The 22,120-nt window shown below is 54.7% G+C and overlaps 2 protein-coding genes across 2 annotated transcripts; one reads left to right on the top strand and one right to left on the bottom strand.

The window, feature by feature from the left end:
• The first annotated feature begins 1,457 nt into the window (after positions 1 to 1,457).
• Positions 1,458 to 7,011, top strand: LOC128121918 (mesothelin-like). Its single transcript, XM_052756996.1, has 17 exons — positions 1,458 to 1,535; positions 1,634 to 1,724; positions 2,022 to 2,065; positions 2,407 to 2,456; positions 2,764 to 2,884; positions 3,502 to 3,587; positions 3,777 to 3,906; positions 3,994 to 4,187; positions 4,404 to 4,494; positions 4,569 to 4,668; positions 4,926 to 5,104; positions 5,203 to 5,358; positions 5,439 to 5,581; positions 5,663 to 5,790; positions 6,079 to 6,173; positions 6,534 to 6,720; positions 6,792 to 7,011. The coding sequence occupies exons 2-17, from the start codon at positions 1,637 to 1,639 to the stop codon at positions 6,878 to 6,880; spliced, it is 1,881 nt and encodes a 626-aa protein (XP_052612956.1). The 5' UTR covers positions 1,458 to 1,535; positions 1,634 to 1,636; the 3' UTR covers positions 6,881 to 7,011.
• A 494-nt stretch (positions 7,012 to 7,505) lies between these two features.
• Positions 7,506 to 21,639, bottom strand: LOC128123285 (mesothelin-like protein). Its single transcript, XM_052759513.1, has 16 exons — positions 19,671 to 21,639; positions 18,996 to 19,132; positions 18,048 to 18,168; positions 16,531 to 16,651; positions 12,980 to 13,065; positions 12,707 to 12,833; positions 12,439 to 12,629; positions 11,989 to 12,079; positions 11,652 to 11,793; positions 11,122 to 11,309; positions 10,895 to 11,050; positions 10,684 to 10,811; positions 9,453 to 9,583; positions 9,226 to 9,320; positions 8,601 to 8,850; positions 7,506 to 7,992 (listed from the first exon to the last, which is right to left on the bottom strand). Exons 2-16 carry the CDS (start codon positions 19,036 to 19,038, stop codon positions 7,778 to 7,780), a joined length of 2,085 nt encoding a protein of 694 aa, XP_052615473.1. The 5' UTR covers positions 19,039 to 19,132; positions 19,671 to 21,639; the 3' UTR covers positions 7,506 to 7,777.
• Positions 21,640 to 22,120: the final 481 nt, after the last annotated feature.

The following is a 22,120-nucleotide window of genomic DNA, read 5'->3' as shown; positions in this document are numbered from 1 at the left end:
ATCCCTGGTTTTTGGTCCCACCCAGCCTCACCTAAGTCTGACCTTTGCAAGGAATGTGGTCTGACTTCATTTCCTATCATTCAGGGACGGACCTGGACTGGGCTGGAGGGAGGCTGTACAGGGGGCTGTGGAGATAGCTGGGCAGGTTGTCCTGTGACCCCTCACCTGCCCAGCTGGAGGGAGCTGGAGGGAGGATGGCCACTGCCTTGCCATAGACTCAGCCACTTCCCCTCATACTCCATTCTGAGGAGCTTGTCATCTGCTCAGAGCCACCTGGGGAATAAGGGGCGCTGTTGCCTGGCAACAAGGGAGAGCCAGGGTCAGCTGTTTCCATGGCTAGGTCCCATCTTAGAGTCCTGGACAGGATCTGAGCAAGGCCTGGCATGCAGTTGGTGCTCAGCAGATGTGTGGGGGATAAATGAACAATGGATGCTAATTGATGCTGATTGTGGATGTTGAGGGGTAGGATGTGTCTAAATGACTCTCCTGTGTTCCCCCATCCCTGGGACCCCATAACACAATGCCAATGGAACAATTGTGGGTATTTCTTTTTCACACTGAGATCCTATGTGACTGTAGGACAGTGACCCCCATCTGCCCCTCTTAGGATGTGTGTGTGTGAAAGATGCAGATTCCAGGGCCCACAGCTGCCTGCAGAGCCTAGGCTCTTAAGGAGTCCCTACTAGGGATGATAGGCAGGTCCTGATTCACACAGGACTAGGCTGTAAGCTGCATCATCTCCTGGGTTGAGGGGAGACAGTGAGACATGTTTCTTGCCAGGGCTCACCCACTCTACACATCGTCTTCTGGTCCACAGAGTGTTCTACCTGCTCTGGAACATCTTAGCTACAGGAGCCTATGACCTGTGAGACCTGGGGCTCCCTAGACATTCCCTACTGCTGGGCTGGTCAGGTAACTTAAACATGGGAGCATGAGGCAAAGTTAGCTAGGATACAGTCCCACACATGTCCAGGAAGACACTTCTCCAAGGAACAGCTCCCACTTACCCTGTCCCCCACTCCAGAAGAGACATGTGGACCCTCTGGTGCCTACTTATCCATCTGCTGTCCTAACCATATCAGGGCTTGAAAAGCGTTCAGAGAAGCATGAAACCCTAAGGGACTGATATGGGAGAGGCATTGTCTTCCCTTACAGCACTGTCTGCCTGATGGGGCCCTGCGTTTGTGCAAATCACAGATACCTTCAGCCCCATGCCCCAGGGAGAAGGGTGGCTCAACATAACCCCCAGCCTGAACCACTCAGTCCCCCAGTACAAATGGGGACACCAGTGACAACCTGAGTGGGAGACAGCCTTGTCTCCTCCTGGCAATAGTCTTACAGCTCCTCCCTGCTCTGTGGGGATGAGGATGGGCTCGGCTGTCCGCTGGGCCTCAGAGTCCAGGTGCCTAGCTGGCTCAGACACAGTGCCCCTCCCTGTAGGAGGGTTGCTCTTCCTAGGGGCGGGCCTGGCAAGCGGTCAGTGTGGAGAGCCTGCCTGGTAGACACTACTGCAGGGGCCCACAGAGGTTGGACAGGTGCTTCCCCAGGCCCAGGGGCCCCTCATTGTCCCCAACCAGTGGTGTGGGGTGAAGGCTGGGACAGTTGGGAACCTCAGAGCCATTGTTATCCACAGACCATGGCCTGGCCAACAGCTCGACTCCTGCTGGGGTCCTGTGGGAGCCCCATCTGCTGCCTACGCCTTCTACTGCTTCTCCTTAGTCTCGGTGAGTATGGGGTGCGCCGATCACCCTAGAGAGGCAAGGGGGCCCAGGAAAAGGCTCTACCTGCCCCATACTTTCTCCTTGGGCCATTGCTAGGTGGCCTGAGTTCCAGGAGGGTTAGGGACCGAGAACAGTGAGAGGCTTGGGAAGGCCTGGGCCTGGGGAGTACAGGCTGTGTGACATGGTGGGGTGCAGGGGCCTTAACTCTCTTTCTACACCCGGTGGGGTGTGCAGAGGGCTGGGATCAGAGAACCCAGTTCTGCCCCGGCCTGCCTCTAGTTTTGTACCCTCTGCCCACAGGGTGGATGCCACTCTTGCAGGTCCAGGCTACAAAGACGGGCCAGGTGAGGTGCCCTGGAGGACCCAGGAGGATTTTCTAGTCTTGGGGCTGTGGGCTATGTTGTCTCTACTCTACACATGGATACGTACATCTCTGAGTGCCAGTTTTCAAAGGTGGCTGTTAGTCAAAGGGCTGCTAAGCCCAGAGAGTAGCAGAATCTTGGCTACAGCTTTTTGTAGGAAAGGAGCTGAGTTGGGAAGCAGTGAGGCCCTTGGGAGTTAAGTCACAGGCCCCCGAAGTAGCCAGACTCAGGTCGTACCTGGACCTTGAAAGAGTTGAGACCAAGGTGATAGGCAAGGAAGCACCTATGTGCTTGGGGAAATGTCAGCCTGGCCTTGTCCCTAGGAGGCCGCACTCCTCCGTGCTGAACTGACCGGCACCCCTGACTTGGCCAGGTGGGTTCAACAGCTTTTGTGGGGCTCAGGAGGCCTTGTGGGCTGAATAAGCAGGTGCCAGGTTCCCAAATTTTCATACCTCAATGTCCTCTGTGTCTTGTCTGATCTCTCTACCCACCTCCCTCCCCACCTGGCTGGCTCAGTCAGGGCTGGGGGAAGGATCGTGCTCCAGGCCACAAGCACTGTGCCCTCCAGGCTGTTTCTTGTCTCAGGGAGGGCCTCCAGGGTCCTGAAGGGAGGGGCCTCTGGGCAGGGAAGCACTGCCAGAGGGACAGTGTTGGGTGCAGACTCCCAGCCCTGTCCACAGTCTCCCGGCCGGCCTCTTTCTTGACCTCACTTGTGGTGACGTATCTGGCCTGAGCATGAAGCGCGCCCAGGAACTGGCTATGGCTGTGAGGCAGAAGAACATCACCCTCCAAGTGAATCAGGTCGGTCCCTCCATGGTCTGTCGGTGGGATGAGGGAGACGCACCGTGGCTGGGAAGTTGGTGACTAGTTTCTATGATACCACCGCTCCCCTTCAACCTGACCCAGGATCTCATCCTGGCTGGTGGCTCCCCTCAGAGCTCCTCTTGCCACCTAAGCTGACCACTGGGCGTGTCTCTCTACTGGGCTTCAGATCTCTGGGTGTCTGAATGCCTTCCCCGCCTCTCCGCCCCCCCCCCCCCCCCCCCCCCCCCCCCCCCCCCCCCCGGGCCTGCTACCCTTTATCAAATCTGAGATGACCTTGCTGTCCTTCTGCTGGAGATCTTACCTCATCTTTCAAGGCTCTGTCCTCAAAACATGGTCAATGGTGGCATGACTCAGGCGGGGGTCGGGGGGTGGGGGGAGAGGAAGGTCGGCCTGACTAGCCTATATGGATTCAAGATCAAGGCAAGCTTGTCCCTGGCTCTTGAGGCAGTGGGATGTTCATGCCACAGGCTGTGTGAACAGAGTCAGGGTACGGTGTGTGGCCTGTAGGGTGGATTAGAACTGGCTGCCCCAGGCCATCCTTGAGGGCTGTGGCCGAGAACATTCTGAGCTTCATTGTCCCGGTCTCCTGGCAGCTGCGCTGTCTGGCGCCTCGCCTTCCTAAGTACCTCACCAATGAGGAACTGGATGCCCTCCCGCTGGACCTGCTGCCCTTCCTCAAGTAGGTCTCAAGTTGGGGACTTAGTCTCACCTCCTATATCCTCAACCCCCACCTTGCCCTGGACAACAATGTATAGTGACTGGGTGGCTTTGCCAGGGAGGCAGGCAATGGAGTGTGTGTGTGTGTGTGTGTGTGTGTGTGTGTGTGTGTGTTTACATACACAGTAATCCGCATATCCCCTCTCCATAGCCCAGCCATGTTTCTGGGGCAACAGGCCTGTGCCCACTTCTTCTCCCTCATCTCTAAAGCCAATGTAGATTTGCTCCCACAGAGGTCTCTGGAGCGCCAGAGGCTGCTGCCTGCAGCTCTGGAATGCCAGGTATGGAATGCTGCCATCTACCAGAGGCAGAGACATGGAGTGGGCTCGGTGGTCTCCCTAAGGTACTGAGGCTGGCTGTGTGTGCAGGGCGTCCATAGCTTTCAAGTGAGCGAGGCAGACATACAGGCTCTCGGAGGCCTGGTCTGTGACCTGCCTGGGAAATTTGTGGCCAAATCTTCGGAAATCCTCCTTCCCCGGCTGGCGGGCTGCCGAGGACCCCTGAACCACGGTCAGGAAGAGGCAGTCAGGGAGGCTCTGAGGAGTGGACGATCCCCGTATGGGTGAGTAGGGATGGCTTAGAATATGGACAGAGGGTATCCATTGCCACAGTGGGTTTCCTAGGGCCGCATATCCCCTGCTGGATCCTGTCAGGTCTTGTTCCCCAGGAGGCTGCACTCCTTGACCTGTCAGCAGAGACACTGGCCCAGTTTCTGTCTCCTGAGCTCTGTCTGGGGCCACCTTCTGAGTCCCTGAGCTGGGCCCCTGTCTCTGGACAGCCCCCCATTAAAGTGGTCAGTCTCCACTCTGGACGCTCTGCAGGGCCTGCTGGCAGTGTTGGATGAGTCCATCGTCCATAGCATCCCCAAGGTAAGATCCTGCTGCCTGGCCTGCCGTTGAAGCTCCTGGGCTTTGAGGCTCAGCCTACTATGCTTCATCCGCAGGATGTCATAGCTGAATGGTTGCAACACATCTCCCGAGGCCCCTCCTGGCTGGGGCCTAAGCTGAATGCCATGCTCCCGAGATTCAGGCGGGACACAGCGAGTGAGTCCAGAGCCGTGTCTGTTTGGTAGCAACCTGAGCTAGGACACTAGGGACACGGATCTAGCATTGTAGAGTTTCATTTGCTCCTACCAGTGGCTCTTCCTGGCTCCTCAGCTTGGTCAGTCATAACTTCACAGGGTGAATAGGATTGCACCATTTTATCAGTGGGTAAACGGAGGCCAATGTGTCATGGTAGGTGTGGGAGGAGGGAGAGTTGAGAGGAGCAAACCGCCTCTGACTCTTGCCTGCCCCTCCAGAGAAAGCCTGCCCTCCAGGGCGGGAGCCCCAAAGAGTGGATGAAAACCTCATCTTCTACCCGAATTGGGAGCTAGAGGCCTGTGTGGATGGTGCCATGCTGGCCACCCAGATGGACCTTGTGAATGAGATTCCCTTCACCTATGAGCAACTCAACATCTTCAAGCACAAACTGGACAAGGTAACTCATAACGGGCTTCCATCTGTCTGCTGTGCCCAGGACTGCTTTCCCAACGACCCCAGGAGTTGTTCTGGCCCTCATGGTCCCTTCTTCCATAGACCTACCCACAAGGCTATCCTGAGTCCCTGATCCAGCAGCTGGGTCACTTCTTCCGATACATCAGCCCTGAGGACATCCGCCAGTGGAATGTGACCTCACCAGAGACAGTGAAAACTCTGCTCAAAGTCGCCAAAGGACAAAAGATGGATGCTCAGGTAACATCTGCCCCAGAGGACACGGACAAGGGGATGCATCTTTCCCTGCCCCAAGGTGCCTTAGCGGCTTCTGCCCACAGGTGACTGCCCTGGCTGCCTGCTACCTTCGGGGAGGAGGCATCCTGGACCAGGACATAGTAAAAGCCCTGGATGACATCCCTTTAACCTACCTGTGTGACGTTAGCCCCCAGAATCTGCACTCTATACCCTCCAGTGTCATGTGGTGAGTTTCCGGGGTGCTCTGCAGGGCTGAATGGATACTCAGAGCTTCCTAATCACTGCCATGTCCCCCAATGTTCCCCAGGCTGGTTAAATCCCAAGACCTGAGCGAGTGCAGCCAGAGGCATCTGGGTATCCTCTATGGAAAGGCGTGCTTGGCTTTCCAGAACGTGAGCAGTCAGGAATACTCTGAGAAAATCAGGACATTCCTGGGTGAGTCGAGGCACACACGGGTGGCTACCATGGGGTACTGCAGACCCCACAGTTACATCCAAGTCCTAGCTTCTCCCTGCCCCACCCAGGGCTTCCTAGGCGTATGTGGGATCTGACACTAATGATTTTGGCTCTCCCACCCCTTCTGACCCCGGTGGTTCAGATGGTTGTTGAGTATAGAAGGGCCTGGGCATTAGGAAGAAGACAATCTCTGAGAAACTGAGTACGCTCTATCAGGAGTGGGACTGTATGGTGCTGTGAGTTTTCAAACTGCCTCGAAACCTGCAGGTGGGGCCTCTGCGGAGGACCTGAGGGCCCTCAGCCAGCAGAATGTGAGCATTGACTTAGCCACTTTCAAAAAGCTGCAGATAGATGCCCTGCTGGTAAGTGGAGATGGGAACTCATGAGGGAGGGCTCAAGAGAGGCACTATAGAAAGTGGCCAGGCCTCCTGAGAAAGGCTTGTGGGTGGTTGGGGGTCCTTACAGGGGATGGAGGGCCTTTTGTGGGGTAGAGCCTCAGGAGGAGGGCCTAGTGTAAAGCAGGGGGATAGGAGGGACAAGAAACAGGACCTCATGAGCAGGGGGTGGTCCTTATGAGGGAGAAGTTTGGACAGGATCTGCTGGAAGAGGTGTGGCCTCACAAGGGGCCCCTTGTACATAGGGGCTGAGGTATCATGGGCTGCAATTTACTCCAACCTTCTGGGGGGCCTAGAGACCCTGATGGCTACCTCATGCTCTGGCAGGGGCTGACTGTGCCTGAGGTCCAGAAACTTCTAGGGCCACACATTGTGGGCCTGAAGACTGAAGAGGATAAAAGCCCTGTCCGTGACTGGATCTTCAGGCAGCGGCAGGAAGAGCTGGACAGGCTGGGTTTGGGGCTTCAGGGTGGCATCCCCAATGGCTACCTGGTCCTGGACCTCAATGTCCGAGGTGAGCTGGGCTGCCCAGGGGCAGAGCTGGGGGATGGAGTCAGGAGTCTGAGTGGCCTTCTCTCCTTGCAGAGGCGTTTTCCAGTGGAGCCCCATTCCTTGGACCAAGATTTGTACTTGCATGGATTCCAGCTCTGCTCCCAGCTTTAATACCGAGCTGAGACCACCACCCCTAAGGCTCCTGGCTCCAGCCCTACTGTGGAGCCCCATCTTGACCAGGATCAGGTCCCAGGGGTTATTGCCAAAGTTTGAGGACTCTTGAACTCAATAAACAGTAGCATTGGCCCCTTGAGATGTCCTGTAGTGTTCCTAAGACCAGTCAATAGAATGACGCTGAAGCTTCTTGTGACCACAGAATCACATAAATACAGATCCCTGTGTTCATCCCTTCCACTCTCTTAGAAAGAAGGATGGGGGCTGGAGAGATGGCTCAGCAATTAAGAGCACTGGCTGCTCTTCTAGAGGATCCCAGTTCAATTCCCAGGACCCATATGGCAACTCACAACTGTCTATAACTCCAGCTCCCGGGATTTGATGCCCTCACACAGACACACATGCAGGCAAAACACCAATGTACATAAAATAAAATAAATATTAAAAAAAGAGGGATGAAAGTGGACCCCCAGGCAGGTGGTAGCTATTCAAGGCCTTCCTGATGGGATTGCTGCCATCTCCAAGGTAGTGAAAATCCTGAGACCCCAGCCGAGGGATGTGGGAGGCCACCACAGTCTGGGCCCTGCCAAAAGGATTCTGTCCCCAACAAGGCCCTAGCAGAGACACAGGCTGTACAATAGCCTTGTGCTTTATTCAGACCCACCAGGGAAGGCAGTAACATTGAAGGGGCACCAAGTTCCACTTGTCTTGGAATAGGCCAGAAGGTCTGGCACCTGTCTCCTCCTATCAGCCCGCTCTTGTGGCTGGGCAGGTCTTATTTCCTTACGGGCCCAGGTCCTGGGAGCTGAGGTGTGTGCCAAAGCCAGTCTCCTAGGATGGAGAACACAGCAGGTCCCCTGGGGCCTGGGACATGTACTTCAGCCTAGATGGGTGTCTTGTTCCATCTAGCAGCTCCGTTGCTTCTGTAGCTGATGTTCAGTGGTCTGACTGCCCTGGGTCAGAACCATTGGCAGTGTCCAGGGTTTTAGTGTCCTGTGAGCAGCGCCTATTGGTCCTGAAGGTGTAGCAACCACAAGTAGCTGGACACAGTACAGCCACAAGAGACTGGAAGGCAGAGCCACAGCGAGTGACAGGTACCCCGGATGAACTGGAGGGCTTCCTGCAGGTGGAACAAGGAAGGGACCCATTAATCCTGATTAGAAGAAACCCCCCCCAGTCCCATCTGTCATCCTTCCCTTAGTGATGGTGACAGCTAGGAGGGTCAGTGAGGACCCCGCCCATGGCTGCTCTTCTGGTCTCAGCCTCGTCCCTTTTTGTGGTTTGGTTTTTTGGGGGCATTTGTTTTGTTTCTGTGGTGTTGGGGATTGAACCTGGGTCTTTGCACTTGGCCAGGCAAGTTCTTTCCACTGAGCTGCATCCCAGCTCTCCTTGCCCCCATAAATATGTGTGTGTATATAATATGTGCACACACACACACACACACACACACACACACACACACACACACACACACACACACACGTTTCCCAGGCTAGCCTTAAACTTTCTCTGAAGCTCAGGAAGTTCTTGAACTTGCAGTCCGTCTTGGTCTCCTGAGTAGCTGGCCCTTGGCTCTCATTTAATGGGTTTTGGAGGAGGTAATTGTATCACTGTAGATGGTTCATCAGGCAATGACCTGTGACACATGGCAGACCCCTCAGGAGGCAAATAAAAGGCAGGGACAGCCAGAGGTCTGCTAAGGATGGGAACAAGGGGTGTGGACCATACCTGAGGCGGGGGCAACGCCATCATTCCCAGGCAGATTCAAGGTATGGATTAAATCGGATGGTGGGTAGGCAGTGTTGGGCGGCCTGTTGGTCACATAGGCCAGGGGGGGGCTGGTGTCCAGGCCCATCCCAGACAGGTCTGACATGTTGTGGTTGTGCATCCACAGGACGACATTTGGATGGTTGCGGGCCTTCTGCAGGTCCCCCACATTCTGGCCCAGCAGACTTCTCACATTGTCCACACTCAGGTTCTGTAAATGAAGCCAGGGGTTTTGGAGGGAGGTGTGAGGATCCATGGGGCTGCCTTCCTTACTCAAGGACCCAGCAAGGTGAGTGCTGCTCCTAGGACTGAGCAGGACGAGGACTGTGAGGCACAGAGGTCACATGCCATCTGTACTCCTCAGGCTTTGGCACATACGGGTCTGAGACCTGGGGTTCCCAGCTTGGCCACCCCCACCCTGTCTGCCTACTACAGAGGCAGACTTCGAGCCAGGCATTGCGGTATATGTCACAAACCCCAGCACTCAAGACTCTGAGGCAGGGTGATTGTGAGTTCCAGGCCAGCCTGGGCTACAGAGTAAGACCACATCTCAACAAAACAAAACAGAGGTATCCCCTGGGCCCACCTTCAACATGAAGGGGTTGAGGTTGGTGAACGTATCAATGTCCATAGAGATGTTGGCCTGGGCCAGGTATTGAAGTTCCTCCAAGGGAGCACCACCTAGAGAGATCAGTGGTGAGGGACAGAGAGGCAGAGGACTTGTGTGTGTGTGGGGTGACACACGGCAGAGGTAGGGGCGTATTAAGGAGAGGCAGAGGACTTAGGGGAGAGATGTCACAGTGCAGGGCTCACCGAGGTAGGGGCGTATTAAGTAGTAGTATTCTCCCACAGTACTGGTGTTCCTAAAGACCTCATGAGCCTTGGCAAAGAGCACATCCTTCCGACTCTGAGGGCAGGGAGAGATGTCTGGAGCCCCAGCCAGCCTGAGTAGGATGAGGCAGATGAGTAGGCTGGAAGCCCCTTGACCTGGACCACTGAGCGTAGCCTCTACCCCTTGAAACACAGATTTCTTCTTGGCCCCTGTACTGGGTGAGAGTATAACCCCCCCAAATTTAAACCCATCTGGTACCTCAGAAAGTGCCTTTATTTGGAAATAAGAAACCCTTGGCAGATGAAATCAGAGTAGAAGATGAAGTTCCACTGGGTGAGGTTAGCCTAAATTCCTCATGTCCTTATGACAAGCCGGGCTTTTGGATACAGACACACAGGTAAGAGCAAGAAAGGCCTTCCTGTGAGGTTCCGAGGGGCCTGGCCCTGCAGACATTCTGACTCTGTATTCTGGCTTCTAGAAGTCCTAGAGAATATATTTCTCATTTGAAGTCACTCAGCTTATGATATTTCCTTTTCTTCCTTTTATATTTTTATCATTTTTTATATTACTTATGTGTGTGTGCACATGTGTGTGGGCATCACAGCATATGTTTGGAGGTCAGAGGAGAGCTTGAAGAAGTCAGTACTTGCCTTCAACTGTGTGGGACCCAGGTTGATCGAACCTGGGTTTTGAGACTTGGTGGCAAGCACCATCACCCTCTGAACCGTCTTGCTAATCCTCTTTGTGTGCATATTTGTGTGTGTGTGTGTGTGTGTGTGTGTGTGTGTGTGTGTGTGTGTGTGCACACGTGTGTGCATGTGTGCAGGCCAGAGGCTGACTTCGGGTGTCTTCCTCAATACCAATTTTTGGGGACATTGGCCTGGGACTCATCGTTTCAGCTAGACTGATGAGCTAGACTGGCTGAGCAGCAAACCCAGGGCTCTTCCTGTCTCTCTTTCCCCAAGCTGGCAGTCCAGGTGTGGCTGTCAGTGCCAGCTTTTTATGCTGTGTGCTGGAGAGCTAAACTCGGGTCCCTGGGCTTGTGCTGGAAGCACTTTACTTAGTCGAGCTGTGTCCCTTGCCATTTGTGACATTTTCTTGTGGTGGTCCAACGTGGCTCTGATGGCCTGGCATGGACCATTCCACCACCTCTCCCCAACCTCAGTTTCCCCTATGCCTCTTGCTGGGAAGGTGATTGATAGGGAGGCTCACCGGAACTCTGAGGGCTGGATGATCTGGATCTGCTTGAGGCTCATCCAGCAGAGACGGGAGCCCCCGATGGCCACCAGAAGAGCACCAGTAACCTTGCCGTTATGGTCCAAGAACTTCTGTAGAACTGCCTAGAGGCAGGGCCGGCGTTAGTGGGCCTGGGCAAACCAGACCAGCCAGCTTCAGCCCCATTGCCAGCCCTCACCATCCTCACCTCTGTCTGGTTCTCCAGAGCTGCATCTGAGGCCAGCAGGACCATCACTGTGTCTCCAGATGTGATGTTCCACTGGCCTATTTCAGCGAGGGAGTAGAGGTAGACCAGCGAGGTGATGAGGTGCAGCTGGTCCTCAGGGATGCCGTGTGGGTAGATCTGAGGCGGGTGGGCAGTTTGAGTTGGAGCCGAGCCCTCGAGCCGCCACCCCAGACTGACCATCCACACACCTGAGCGAGCTTGGCTTTGACAACACGCTGGCACTCTGCAGGCAGGGGGTGCTGCAGTAAGGGGTCCAGGTTGGCCCTGAGCACACGTGTGCCCAGACAGGACTCCAGCTGGGTACAGTCGTAGTGCACCAGGAAGAGGTCATCGTGCAGGGTGGCTGCTGTGATGTTGCCACGGACACAGGAGCTCCCTGCAGGGTGTGCTGGTGAGCAGGCTGGCAGGTGACGGCCTGAGCTGACAACTTGCTGCCTTTGGGACCCTTCTTTGACCCTGGCCTCCACTTTTTTTCTTGTTTGCTTTCGGGGGACAGAGTCTTGCTATGTATCCTAAGCTGACCTCAAACTTAAGACCCTCCTGGCTTGGCCCCTTAAGCCTACCATGCTCGGCCCCCTCTACTTCCGATTTAACCAGACCTCCTTGACTTGCTCATCATTCTTGGTGTCTAGCCAAGAGCTTGGCCCAGACTAGGCTAAAATTAGGAGTCCAGACTGAGGGAGGCATAGTGTCCCAGGTCCACCCTGATCACACTGACCTGTGCGCCTCTTGAGCCTTGAGGACACGGAATCGGCCTTGGACTCCAGGAAGTTGGTGACGAAGCGCCTGGCGTCACGCCTGCTCAGCTGACCTGCCCGGTAAGCAGCCACCACACTGCGGAAGAAGTCCAAGCCCACAGCCTGGCAGGGCCAAGTGTGTCCATTCCCAGTCATAGGAAGGGCCAGCCTAGTCACTCCCTCTGCCCCACCGGCCATGTGTGCTGTGACAGGAGCACCCAGGGCCACCACTCAATGCTCAGAGTGGCTGTGTGGCACTCATAGTCCTGGATGGACTGGTGGTGCCCACAGCCAGCCCCACTCCAGGTACCTTCCTACCTCCTGCACCTTCTCCCACAGGTGGGGGCTGATGTAGGTGGCCAGAGGTCCCAGGGCCTGCAGCCCCTCCAGGTTCCAGGAGCCAGGAGGCCTGGTGCATGGGAAAGGGTGCAGTGTCGGAGTCTAACATGCCACCCCATCCCCTAAAGCAGGCTGGAAGAATATTCATAGGCTCCTAACTCCCGGCCAGTGCCCACAGATTTGGGGATTTGTCCTGCTGTGAACCCCAGGTGGTGGGAAGCACCCTTAACCCTGTGCCTCCATGCCTCAACCTGCAATGTCAGAGTGGGGTGGGGGCTGGAGTCAGAATTCAAAGAGCAAAGACTGTAGGAAGGCCTCACTGCCACCCTGAGTTCAAACCTCAAGCTCCCTCCCCTCTTATCTCAAGGAAGGAAACCCCTCTAACCTCCCTGGTCCCGCCTCCCCCGATCCCTGGAACCCTCCACGTACCCAATTTGTGTCTTCCCACTGGCCAGCAGGGTGTTGAGGGCAGTAGTCTGCATGACAGTTAGCTTTGGGCATCGAAGCAGGTTCTTCAGCACATGAGGGTCTGCAGCCACGATTTGGGGTGCCTCCATGTCACATACCAGGACCCCGAGAAGCCCCAGGTCTGAGGCACTGAGCTGTAGGTGGGGTTTCCCCTGCAGGGACAGAAGGTCAATGCTAAACAGATGACCTGGCCTCGCTGCCCAATCCTGTTCTCACTTGAGGCACCTACCAGACAGGCCAAGGCTGTGTGCTGTAGGGCAATTCTCTGGTTGGGCAAGTTGGCCAGCAGTTCTGTGTCTCCTTGGGCAACATGGTGAATGAAGGCCCGGCAGTTGGTGTCCCTCACCTGGTTCAGACTGAAGTGGAGGGATGTCAGGGAGGCAATTCTGGGCCTCCCACCAGCCTTCCCAGTGTCTCCAGGGTGGCCCAAGACCAGAGGAGGTAGCCCGACCACGCCTGGCAGGCACCGAAATGATGGAGAGGCCACAGCAGGGACACTCACTCGTAGAAAAGCAGGAGGTTGGGCGGGTGGAACTCAAAGTCGTCCTGGAGGCCTTGCCGTGCAGCGAGGTTGGCCAAGCAGCTGAGCTGAGCAGGGGCAGAGGTTGGAGAGCAGGTCACCGTCTGTCCAGTGTGGACTGGCCCTGGTGGGACACTGCTCAGCCCCTCCCCCGCTCAGCAGAAGGCACACTTTAGGAAGGAACTGGAGATAACGTGTGAGGAAAAACCTGCAGTATCACAGAGATAAGAATGCAGACGGAGAAACAAGGCCTGAGACAGGTAGTCCCGAGAGAGGCAAGTGGACAGACTGCAGTTAAAAGCCAGAGATAAGCCAGGCGCACTTTCAATCCCAGCATTCTGGATGCAGAGGCAGGTGGATCTCTGTGAGTTGGATGCTAGCATGGTCTATAGAGTGCATTCCAGGGCAACCAGGAGGCCTTGTCCCCCCACCCCCACCCCCAAAAAATCCCGAGATGTTCAAATTAGCTCTGTAGTCACTCAACTGTGTTCACGTTATAATGCCCATCTAAGATGATGGCCACGGATATTAAACGTAGGTCAGCTTTGCCTAGAGACTGTTGATTCTCTTTTTTCCTTTGTCCATCCATCTGCCCATCCTTCCTTCCTTCCTTTCCTTCCATCTGTCCGTCCTTCCTTCCCTCCCTCCCTCCTTCACAGGGGTTTCACTGTGTAGCCTGTCTGACCGTGAACTCAAGACTCTCTTGAGTACCAAGATGACTGGCATACAACATCATGCCTGTTCTGAACACTTGTTTCCATGTCCCTGTGTGGGTGTTGACGGATTCTGCCTTTCAGGGAACTGGTTCATTTCATCCAAGGTGTCACACCTGTGTGCACAGATAGACATTTCTTTCCAATCCCTTTATTTTCAAGGGACATGCAACAAATGGCCCTTGCTTGTTTTCACTACCAGCAATTTGTGTCTCCCCGCTTTCCGATGGCCAGACTAGGGGCTCTTCACCTTTTCACAGAGTGGCTTGTGGCACTGACGACTTCCTTCCAGCTTCATTCATTCTTACTGCCAGCGTTCATCTTTCCATCTCTTCTTTTAGGTTTCTTCCCCTGGCTTCCCGATAGGAAACTACACCACTGAGTTCAGATATTTTCTTTTAACATTACAATTTTTTTCTTTATTGTGGTGGTGGTGGTGGGGTTGCATACATGCTGTGGAGTGCACATGGAGGTCAGAGGACATTTTGCGGGAGACGGTTCTCTCTTTCCATCGTCTGGGTTCTGGGATCAAACTCAGGTTGTCAGACCCAGCGGCAAACCCTGCAAGCAGGACCTACACCTTTCTGTTTTCTAACACACACATTCAAAGCTGTAGCCAGCCACTGTGCTCACTGCACCCCGCAGGTTTTGATAAATTTCCTTTCTTTTCTAGACAGGGCGTCACTCTAGCTCAGGTGTCTCCGGAGTGCTGGGGTGACAGTATACACCAGCACGGCGGCTATATTTTTATTTTCATTTAGCTCACAATGCTTGTGACAATTGTCTTGATGCCACATGTGGTAGTGCACACCTGTAATCCAGCCCTTGGAAGGCAGAGGCAGGAAGACCAAGAGTTGAAGTTCAGGGCTGCGGGCTGGCGCGGTGGGTAAGTGGTCAGGAGAACTTGAGTTTGGTTCACAGCGCTCACATGGTGGCTAACAACTGTCTGTAACTCCAGTCCCAGGTGATCCAACGCCGTCTTCTGGCCACCTCGGGCACTTCACACATACATGGTACACAGATATGTGTGCAGGCAAAACACCCATATATATTACACTTTAAAAGAAAAAGAGTTAAGATCATCCTTGGCTACACAGTGAGTTCAAAACCAGACTGGGATACATGAGACCATCAGAAAAAAATCTTGAGAGTTATTTGGCCCAAGTATTATTTAAAAGTGTGTGCATGGGCTGAAGAGATGGTTTAGCAGTTAAGAGCATTGGCTGCTCTTCCAGAGGTCCTGGGTTCAATTCCCAGAACCCACATGATGGCTCACAAACATCCATAACTTCAGTTCTGAAGCATCTGACACCCTCTTCTGACGTCTTTGGGCACCAGGTACGCATGTGGTGCACATACATGCAGCAAAACAGCAATACATATAAAATAAACCTTTTTTTTAAAGAGTGTGTTGCTCAATTCCCAAGTATTTGAGAGTCTTCCATCTGCCTTTCTGCACCTGATTTCTTGTTCAAGTTCATTGTGCTCCGAGAACAGGTACTGGATGCTGTCGACACTGTAAGTTTGGGGAAGGTGGATCTTAGAGCCAGTGCTGCGTCTGTCTTGGTAAGAAGAAGCATGCGTTCTGTTGTTGTGCACACATATCAGCTCCATGGACCTGAGATGCTGCAAGAGCTCTTCGTGGCTTTGATTCTGGCTGCTGCACCTGTCCTGTCCTGACAGGCAGCGAACACCACTGACTATCACAATGGATTCACCTGTTTCTTGTTGGTTCTATCAGTTTGTGTCATGTGTATCTGGACACTTTGAGGTTAGGTGTACACATGTTAAGGATTATGTTGAAAAAAAAAATAGATGAGCCAGGTGGTGGTGGCACATACCTTAATCCCAGCACTCAGGAGACAGAGGCAGGAGGATCTCTGTGAGTTCGAGGCCAGCCTGGTCCACAGAGCGTGTTCCAGGACAGGCTCCAAAGCTACACAGAGAAACCTTGTTTCGAAAAACAAAAGAAAACAATAACAACAACAAAAATAGAGGCACTTTCTACACAGTTCAGACTAACCTCTAACTTTGTCCCCCTGCCAAAGCCCCTCAGGCGCAGAGGTTAAAGGCCCCTGCCACAGTGTCTAGCTCTTTCCTTCTGTTAACGAGGACAGGAGATGTTGGTCAGATATAGAGCCAAGTGAGCTCAACAGGCTCCTGCAGCCCCAGCTAGGAGAGAGGCCAATGGGGTTCAAGATCCTCCCTCATGAGCCCTGGGGCTGGACCACCCCAAGGAGGCATCACCTCCTAGACGAACCCAGGGAGGGGCCTGAGGCAGTGGACAAGCCCTCGACCATTTCAAGTCAAGGCAGAAGCACCCTGTAGACAGATTTGCTGGAACCTGCTAGAACTACCCAATGTGGGTGTTCATGCAGATCACCCTCTAGGGGAAGAGTCGCCTCAGAAGGGCCAGACTTCTTGTCACAGTGGGGCCACCAAAAAGTCACATTCTAGGGGCTAGAAAGACGGCTCAGTGGTTAAGAACACTGCCTGCTGTTTCAGAGGACCCAGGTTCAATTCCCAGCACCCACATGACAGCTCATACCTGTCTGTAACTCTAATTCCAGGGAATCTGACACCTTCACACCAATGCATATAAAATAAATTTAAATAAATTATTAAAACACAGCAACAACAAAAAGTCACCTTCTAGGTGGTTTTGAGGTTGGCAGGATGACTTGGAGACAGCCCTCTGCTTCAGGGAAGCTGTGCGCCAACCCCCAAGTCCTCACACGGCTGCCCCTCCTCGACCTGTGTACGCTCTAGTGTCCTGGGGAGCACGCAACCCTGTGCTCTCTCTACCCCGGAAGCACTCACCTGCCAGGCTTTGAGCGGGACCCTCTGCGAAGCCAGGTTTCTGATTAAAGTGGAGAGCTCTTCCCGGGGTAGCTGGCTGGCTGGCAAGCACCAAAAGTTCTGCAGGAGGGAGGTGTTGTCCCTGTGTAGGAGGAGGGGACCATGCTGGATCCAAAGGGGAAGACCCAGGAAGGAAGGCTTTGGCTACTGCAAGGGGGACTTGATCACTCAGCTTTCTCCACCGCGGAGGGAGTAAGAGGCAGGCAGTGGCTGCTTCGGGTAAGATTATTCTCTTCCCTTCTCTTCCCTTCCTACCCCTTCCTCTCCTTTCCTTCTTCTTCCTTTCCTTTCCTTCCATCCATCCTAGAGGACCTTCCTAGAGCCAGGCTGTCAGCTGGATGGGGCTTTAACATGGGTCTTTGCCATCACTTCTGGGGCTCAGGCTCAGCTGACTTTGAGCTCAGGCTTGGACTAGTCCTGATAGCTGCTGAAGAATATGGGGTCACATGGGTGAGGCCATCTTCTGGACCTTTCTCAGGGTGTAACATAAAGTCTACCTATCGGGTTGGGAGGGTGTCTCCGATACTAACTCAGGCTTGGCCAGATCTACTTGGGATCCTGGGCCTGCCTGACCAATCATCACATTAACTAACTGGTCCATTGATGATCATCACTCCAAGAAATGGGGGAACGCCAGGCGGTGGTGGCGCATGCCTTTAATCCCAGTACTCAGGAGGCAGAGCCAGGCAGATCTCTGTGAGTTTGAGGCCAGCCTGGTCTACAGAGTGAGATCCAGGACAGGCACCAAAACTACAGAGAAACCCTGTCTTAAAACACCAAAAAAAAAAAAAAAAAGAGGAAAAGAAAGAAAATGGGGAAACATTCAAGCCCAGGCTGGAGAGCCCAGGACAGAAAGAAATGACTAAGCTAAAATGATTTGGGGAATAGCAATGGCCTTGAAGGCCCTGGGCCTGGCCCAAGAAGTAAGGGGCGATGACCTAGAGCTCCAAGGGGGGAACCTGGGGGACACTGGCTGAGGTTGCAAGTCTCTGATGGTTGAGGCTTCTTCTTCTTCTCCTTCTCCTTCTTCTTCTTCTTTTTTTTTTTTTTGGGGGGGGGGGCGTTTCGAGACAGGGTTTCTCTGTGTAGCTTTGGTGCCTGTCCTGGATCTCGCTCTGTAGACCAGGCTGGCCTCAAACTCAGAGAGGTCTGCCTGGCTCTGCCTCCCGAGTGCTGGGATTAAGGGCGTGGGCCACCACTGCCCGCCAAGGCTTCTTGTGAGTATGTCCACATATTTGGCTGGTCAGGGACTTGCCAGCATATAACTGACACTGGACCCTGGGAGCGGGCCAGCAAGTGGTGCTGAAGTCAGGCTAGGCCCCCTAGGTCCAAGCTGGCGAACAGTGGCCCTGTCTGGACCTTATGTGCAGATTCTGGACACAGTCCCTCCCCTGGACCACCAACCGAGCACTCAGGCTCACTCCTCCTCTCCATGCCCTGTCACAGAAAAGCATTTGCTGGACTTGGGTTTTGCTCACCTGACCCACGTGTTGGCTTCACTAGCATTCAGCCCTCCCTTGGGGAAGCCCTTAGTCTGAGGTCCAGAGCAGTGGGCAGTGAGCGACAGAAGGAGGGCGAGACCGGGACTCGCCAGGGTACCTGCAACAGAATGGCAGTGAGGGCATGCATGAGTGGGGGCTCCCTGTGACCTCCTCAGCCACAGCTCCTCCTAAAACGGAGGACCTGGAGGAGGCTTGCAGAGCTGTACCAGTTTCTGTGCGCACAGCCTGGATCTGCACGTGCTATGTGTCTTCTGGTACAAGTGTGCACACATTTTCTGGTGTGTGCCTGTGTGTAAGTGCCTCCCTGATGGTTGCTCTGTGTACTCATCATCTGAACACTGAGACCCTAAAACTCAGAGACAGGGGATTGGCTCCCTAGTCTTCAAAGCCCCTTGTTTCTGTAGTGGGACATGAAAGGGCCTCCCAGTCCAGGAGGAGGGGGTTTGTTTCCAGGGATGCTTCTCTCGTGGCTCAGAGCAGAGGCACAGCAAAATCTCCTCTGCAGCAGGACGGGGCCTATGGAAGATGGCGGCTATACTCGGATGTCCTTTGTGGACTGCTCACCTCCCTGCCTCCTTGAGGCCTGGCCTGGTTTATGCTGGGACTACCAAAGAGGACTTGGTCTATGTCCTGCTGCCTAGACCAGTGGTGGCTCCTTCGGTCACAGCCCTGCCCGGTCCTTACTAGGACCCCCCCAGGCCTGTGTTGATAGGACTGTACTTCCAACACTTTTTTGGAGCACACTAGCTGGCCCTGTGTCCAGGGGGCCTCCCTCTCCTCCCTTCCCTTGCAGCAGGTCCCCAAGTTTGAGTTCATGTGGAGGGGGTGGCTAGAGCCTGAGGAATCCCCTACCTCTGCAGCACTATGATCCACAGCCACCCAAGGGCCTAGGGCATCCCCTTCTGCATAGAAGTGTTTTCTCACCCACTCTGGAGCCCAGGGCTGACTGTCGGAGAGTCCTAATCATCCCGGCTGGACCGTCTCAGGGCAGGGAAGCCCGAAGGCTGTGGGTTGTAGGTCCAGGCCTAGCTGGAGATGAGGCAGGGAGTGACTCAGGTTAGCTTCACGGCAGATGGAAAGAAGGACAGAAAGAAGAGAAAGAGAAAGCCAGCATCAACATCTTGCAGGGTGCCTGACCCTGTCTGGGGAGGAAAACAACCCCGCAAACAAGCGTCACAACGACAGGGAGCAGCAGGGGAGGGGAGCTAGTGAACCTGGCCTTTCTTATCGCAGGTCGGGCCCCGGGGACCCACGGGTGCACTGTCTCCAATTAGCAGATCTCACAAACAGCAAATCTCCCAGGCAGTGGGGGAGAGGGCCCCCACACCTTGTGGCCCAAACCTCAGACATCGGCTGTGTCTGAGTTCTAGAAGGCAAGAGGGGGCCCAGCCAGAGCTGTTGGACCGCCCTGAGCCACTGATTTCCCCAGCCCTGCGTGGGGACACGGTACGATGATTTTTGGGCCCTGTGACTTTCTGACTCAATGTGGCCCAAGAGGCACACAGGGAGGTTACTGCCCTGTGTAGGGGGCAAACCAGGACCAGATGCCCAGCAGCCTGCCACACTGTGATCTGGTTGGTTTCTTCTGTCCTACCTTACCTGAGCAGGAATGTGGTCTCTGGTAGTGGAGGTGATGTCCAGGGCCCAGGGAGGAGGCTACTCCTGGCCACACGGCCACAGGATAGAGTAGACCAAGTGTTCCAGATGCCAGCGATCCAGGCTCAGCTTCTGTCAATCCTTGCAGCTGAGCCCCAGGATGCAGGATTGATGTAGGCAGAGCTGCTATGGTTTCTGCTCATCTGCATGCCTGGCCCAGTAGACAGCATGGGACGGCCCCGCCTAGTCAATCCACCCTGCCAGTGACACCTGCCAGGGAGGCCTGTGGGGAGGAGACTAGACTGTGCCAGGTGATGCTTGTATCAGCCTCTCGGGCCCCAGCACAGCAAGCACCTGCTCTTAGCCCCAGGAGAAATTCAGGCTGAGCTTGGGCTGAGCTCAGGCTTGGCAGGCACCCAGCACACACCCTCCCCTTGAGGCCCAGCCTTATTCAGGGTGTGAAGGGCAGCAGCCTGAATTCATGTGTGTCGGCGTCTCTGTGCACAGAGGTGTCTGTCCTTCTGCACATTCTGTGCAGCCCTAGAGCTTCCCTAGTCAAGCTGTCCCCACACAGGACATTAGGCACACAAGACAAGTACGGTGGCCGGGCATGGCCATTCTTTGGGTGCTAAATCACAGTGCCATGTAGACGTGAGGGCCGTGGGACAGAGCGAGCATGCAGAGAGGCATATATTGGACACCCATTCCAGCCTCTGGATCTACTTAGGGCCTGAAAACTGCTGCCAAGACCTCAGGGACACAATGATTATCGGCACCAGTGCCAAGATGATGGCTCCACCAGGCAAGTCTCAGAAGTGGCCGGGTAAGAGGGAAGTCTGCAAGGGGGATTTCCCAGCCTACCTGCTGGGAAGCTGCCTCTGGGCTGAAGTGTAGGTCCTGACTGTCCCAGGCTGAGCCCTGGCTCCTGGCACTGGCCATGGGCCTACTTGAAGCTCTTACTTTGGAAGGGGCTGTGGAGGGCAGGAAGGCTTCAGGTCCTTGAGGCCCTGAAGTGTGGGTCTGGAGCTACATTATCACTGCACTCAAAATATCAGGTGACCAGCAAGCTGGCTTTGCAGTCCATGTGAGGCTGGCAGCTGCAGTAACAGCAGACCATGGCCCCTCAGGAGTCCCAGGAGACCTGCCAGGTGGGGGTCCCAATAGGCTGGAGCTCAGGTAGCTTGGCTAGTTCAGAGGGATGGGTCAGGATGGGTCTCACAGGCCTCCTGGGCTTCCATCTGGACCAGTGTAGCTGACAGTGGTTTCCAGCAGCTACATTTGGCGGTAATGAGGGGCACTGAGGCTCAGAGACCCCCATTCTGGAGGGACAAGGTCCTGGGGACAGATTTGGGAAGGCACAGGCCTTCCCTGAGCCCCAGCATTAACATGAGGTCAAAGACAGGCTGCCAACAGCACTCCGAATCCAGTGCTGACCTGGGAACAGGTTTTGGTTAAGGAGTTGTTTTTGTGTTTATATTTGTTGTCCTGGTATTGAATCTCGGGCCTGGAGCATGCCAGGCAAGTACTCTACCACTGAATTACATGCCTGCTTTGGCTTAAAAGGCTGCTCTGAACACTGAGATGCCTGTCAGGAGGAGGTGTCATGTGGTGGGGGTCTGCACCTACCTCCAGGGCCTAGGTGGACTGGAGGAGACTCCCCACATTCCAGCTTGGGCAGAGGCTCCACTGTGAGCTTGGCCTCTAGGGCAGTCCTAGGCCCAGGATCAACAAACGATCATACAATAGAGTCACCTCGCTGACGAGCCACATCCTACCCCTTCTCCTGTTTATGGCTAACTGAACTCTCTCACAGCCTAGGGAGAAGAGTTCAAATCCTGGTCTTCCAGATGAGAAAATGGGGGCCCAGAGAGGCTGAGTGAGTAGGGCATGTTGTAAGTGCCCTGGCCAGAGTGGCCTGGGCAAGGCCTTCAGCACCCTGTTCACACTTTGCTTGACGCAGCCTGGAGTGCGGACCAGGCTGGCCTTGTCTTAGGAGGCCCCTCTTACAGGAAGCCTTGTCTAATTGCTCTATCCTCTGAACCTTGCCCACCCCATAGCCACAGGATGAGGGTAGATGTGCAAAGGCGGATCCCCCACTGGGACTCTGCAGCCTCAGCCGAGGGATATCTCACCTGGGATGGGAGCAGGTGCTAGACCAAGTGGGTAGGTACAGGGAGTCCTGGGAGACCATGAGGGTCGGTTGGGATTTTCTAGGCAGATACAGCTGTGCAGTGTTTTCTGGAGCAGGGCCTTGCCAGTGGCTTCTGCTCAGCCTTTCCTCCAACTTGTCCTGTCTGCCTGTCTGTCCACCTTCCCATCTCCTTGCTCCAGGGCTTCAACTTTCCACCCTGGGCCAGGCCATTTGTGATAGTTCAGAGCCATCACCTACCCTGCACAATGGCCATGGGGGTCCTCCTCTGATGTCAACCCATGGTTGGTGTACTGGTGTTAAC

Source organism: Peromyscus californicus, unplaced genomic scaffold (genome assembly GCF_007827085.1).
Source record: "Peromyscus californicus insignis strain IS unplaced genomic scaffold, ASM782708v3 Scaffold_3__1_contigs__length_106647218, whole genome shotgun sequence".
NCBI classification, from domain to species: Eukaryota; Metazoa; Chordata; class Mammalia; order Rodentia; family Cricetidae; genus Peromyscus; species Peromyscus californicus.
Note: the sequence above shows the minus strand (reverse complement) of the source record. Positions and strands in the feature narration are given on the sequence as shown.

What these genes read in the sequence shown, in the direction of transcription:
- LOC128121918 (XM_052756996.1), top strand. Translation starts at nt 1,637, where the DNA reads ATGGCCTGGCCAACAGCTCGACTCCTGCTGGGGTCCTGTGGGAGCCCC. An exon ending in TCGTCCATAGCATCCCCAAG is followed by an intron (nt 4,495 to 4,568) that starts GTAAGATCCTGC and finishes CTTCATCCGCAG; the next exon opens with GATGTCATAGCTGAATGGTT. An exon ending in ATTCAGGCGGGACACAGCGA is followed by an intron (nt 4,669 to 4,925) that starts GTGAGTCCAGAG and finishes CTGCCCCTCCAG; the next exon opens with AGAAAGCCTGCCCTCCAGGG.
- LOC128123285 (XM_052759513.1), bottom strand. Translation starts at nt 19,038, where the DNA reads ATGATTAGGACTCTCCGACAGTCAGCCCTGGGCTCCAGAGTGG. An exon ending in AACCTCCTGCTTTTCTACGA is followed by an intron (nt 12,834 to 12,979) that starts GTGAGTGTCCCT and finishes CCTCCACTTCAG; the next exon opens with TCTGAACCAGGTGAGGGACA. An exon ending in ACACAGCCTTGGCCTGTCTG is followed by an intron (nt 12,630 to 12,706) that starts GTAGGTGCCTCA and finishes CTGTCCCTGCAG; the next exon opens with GGGAAACCCCACCTACAGCT.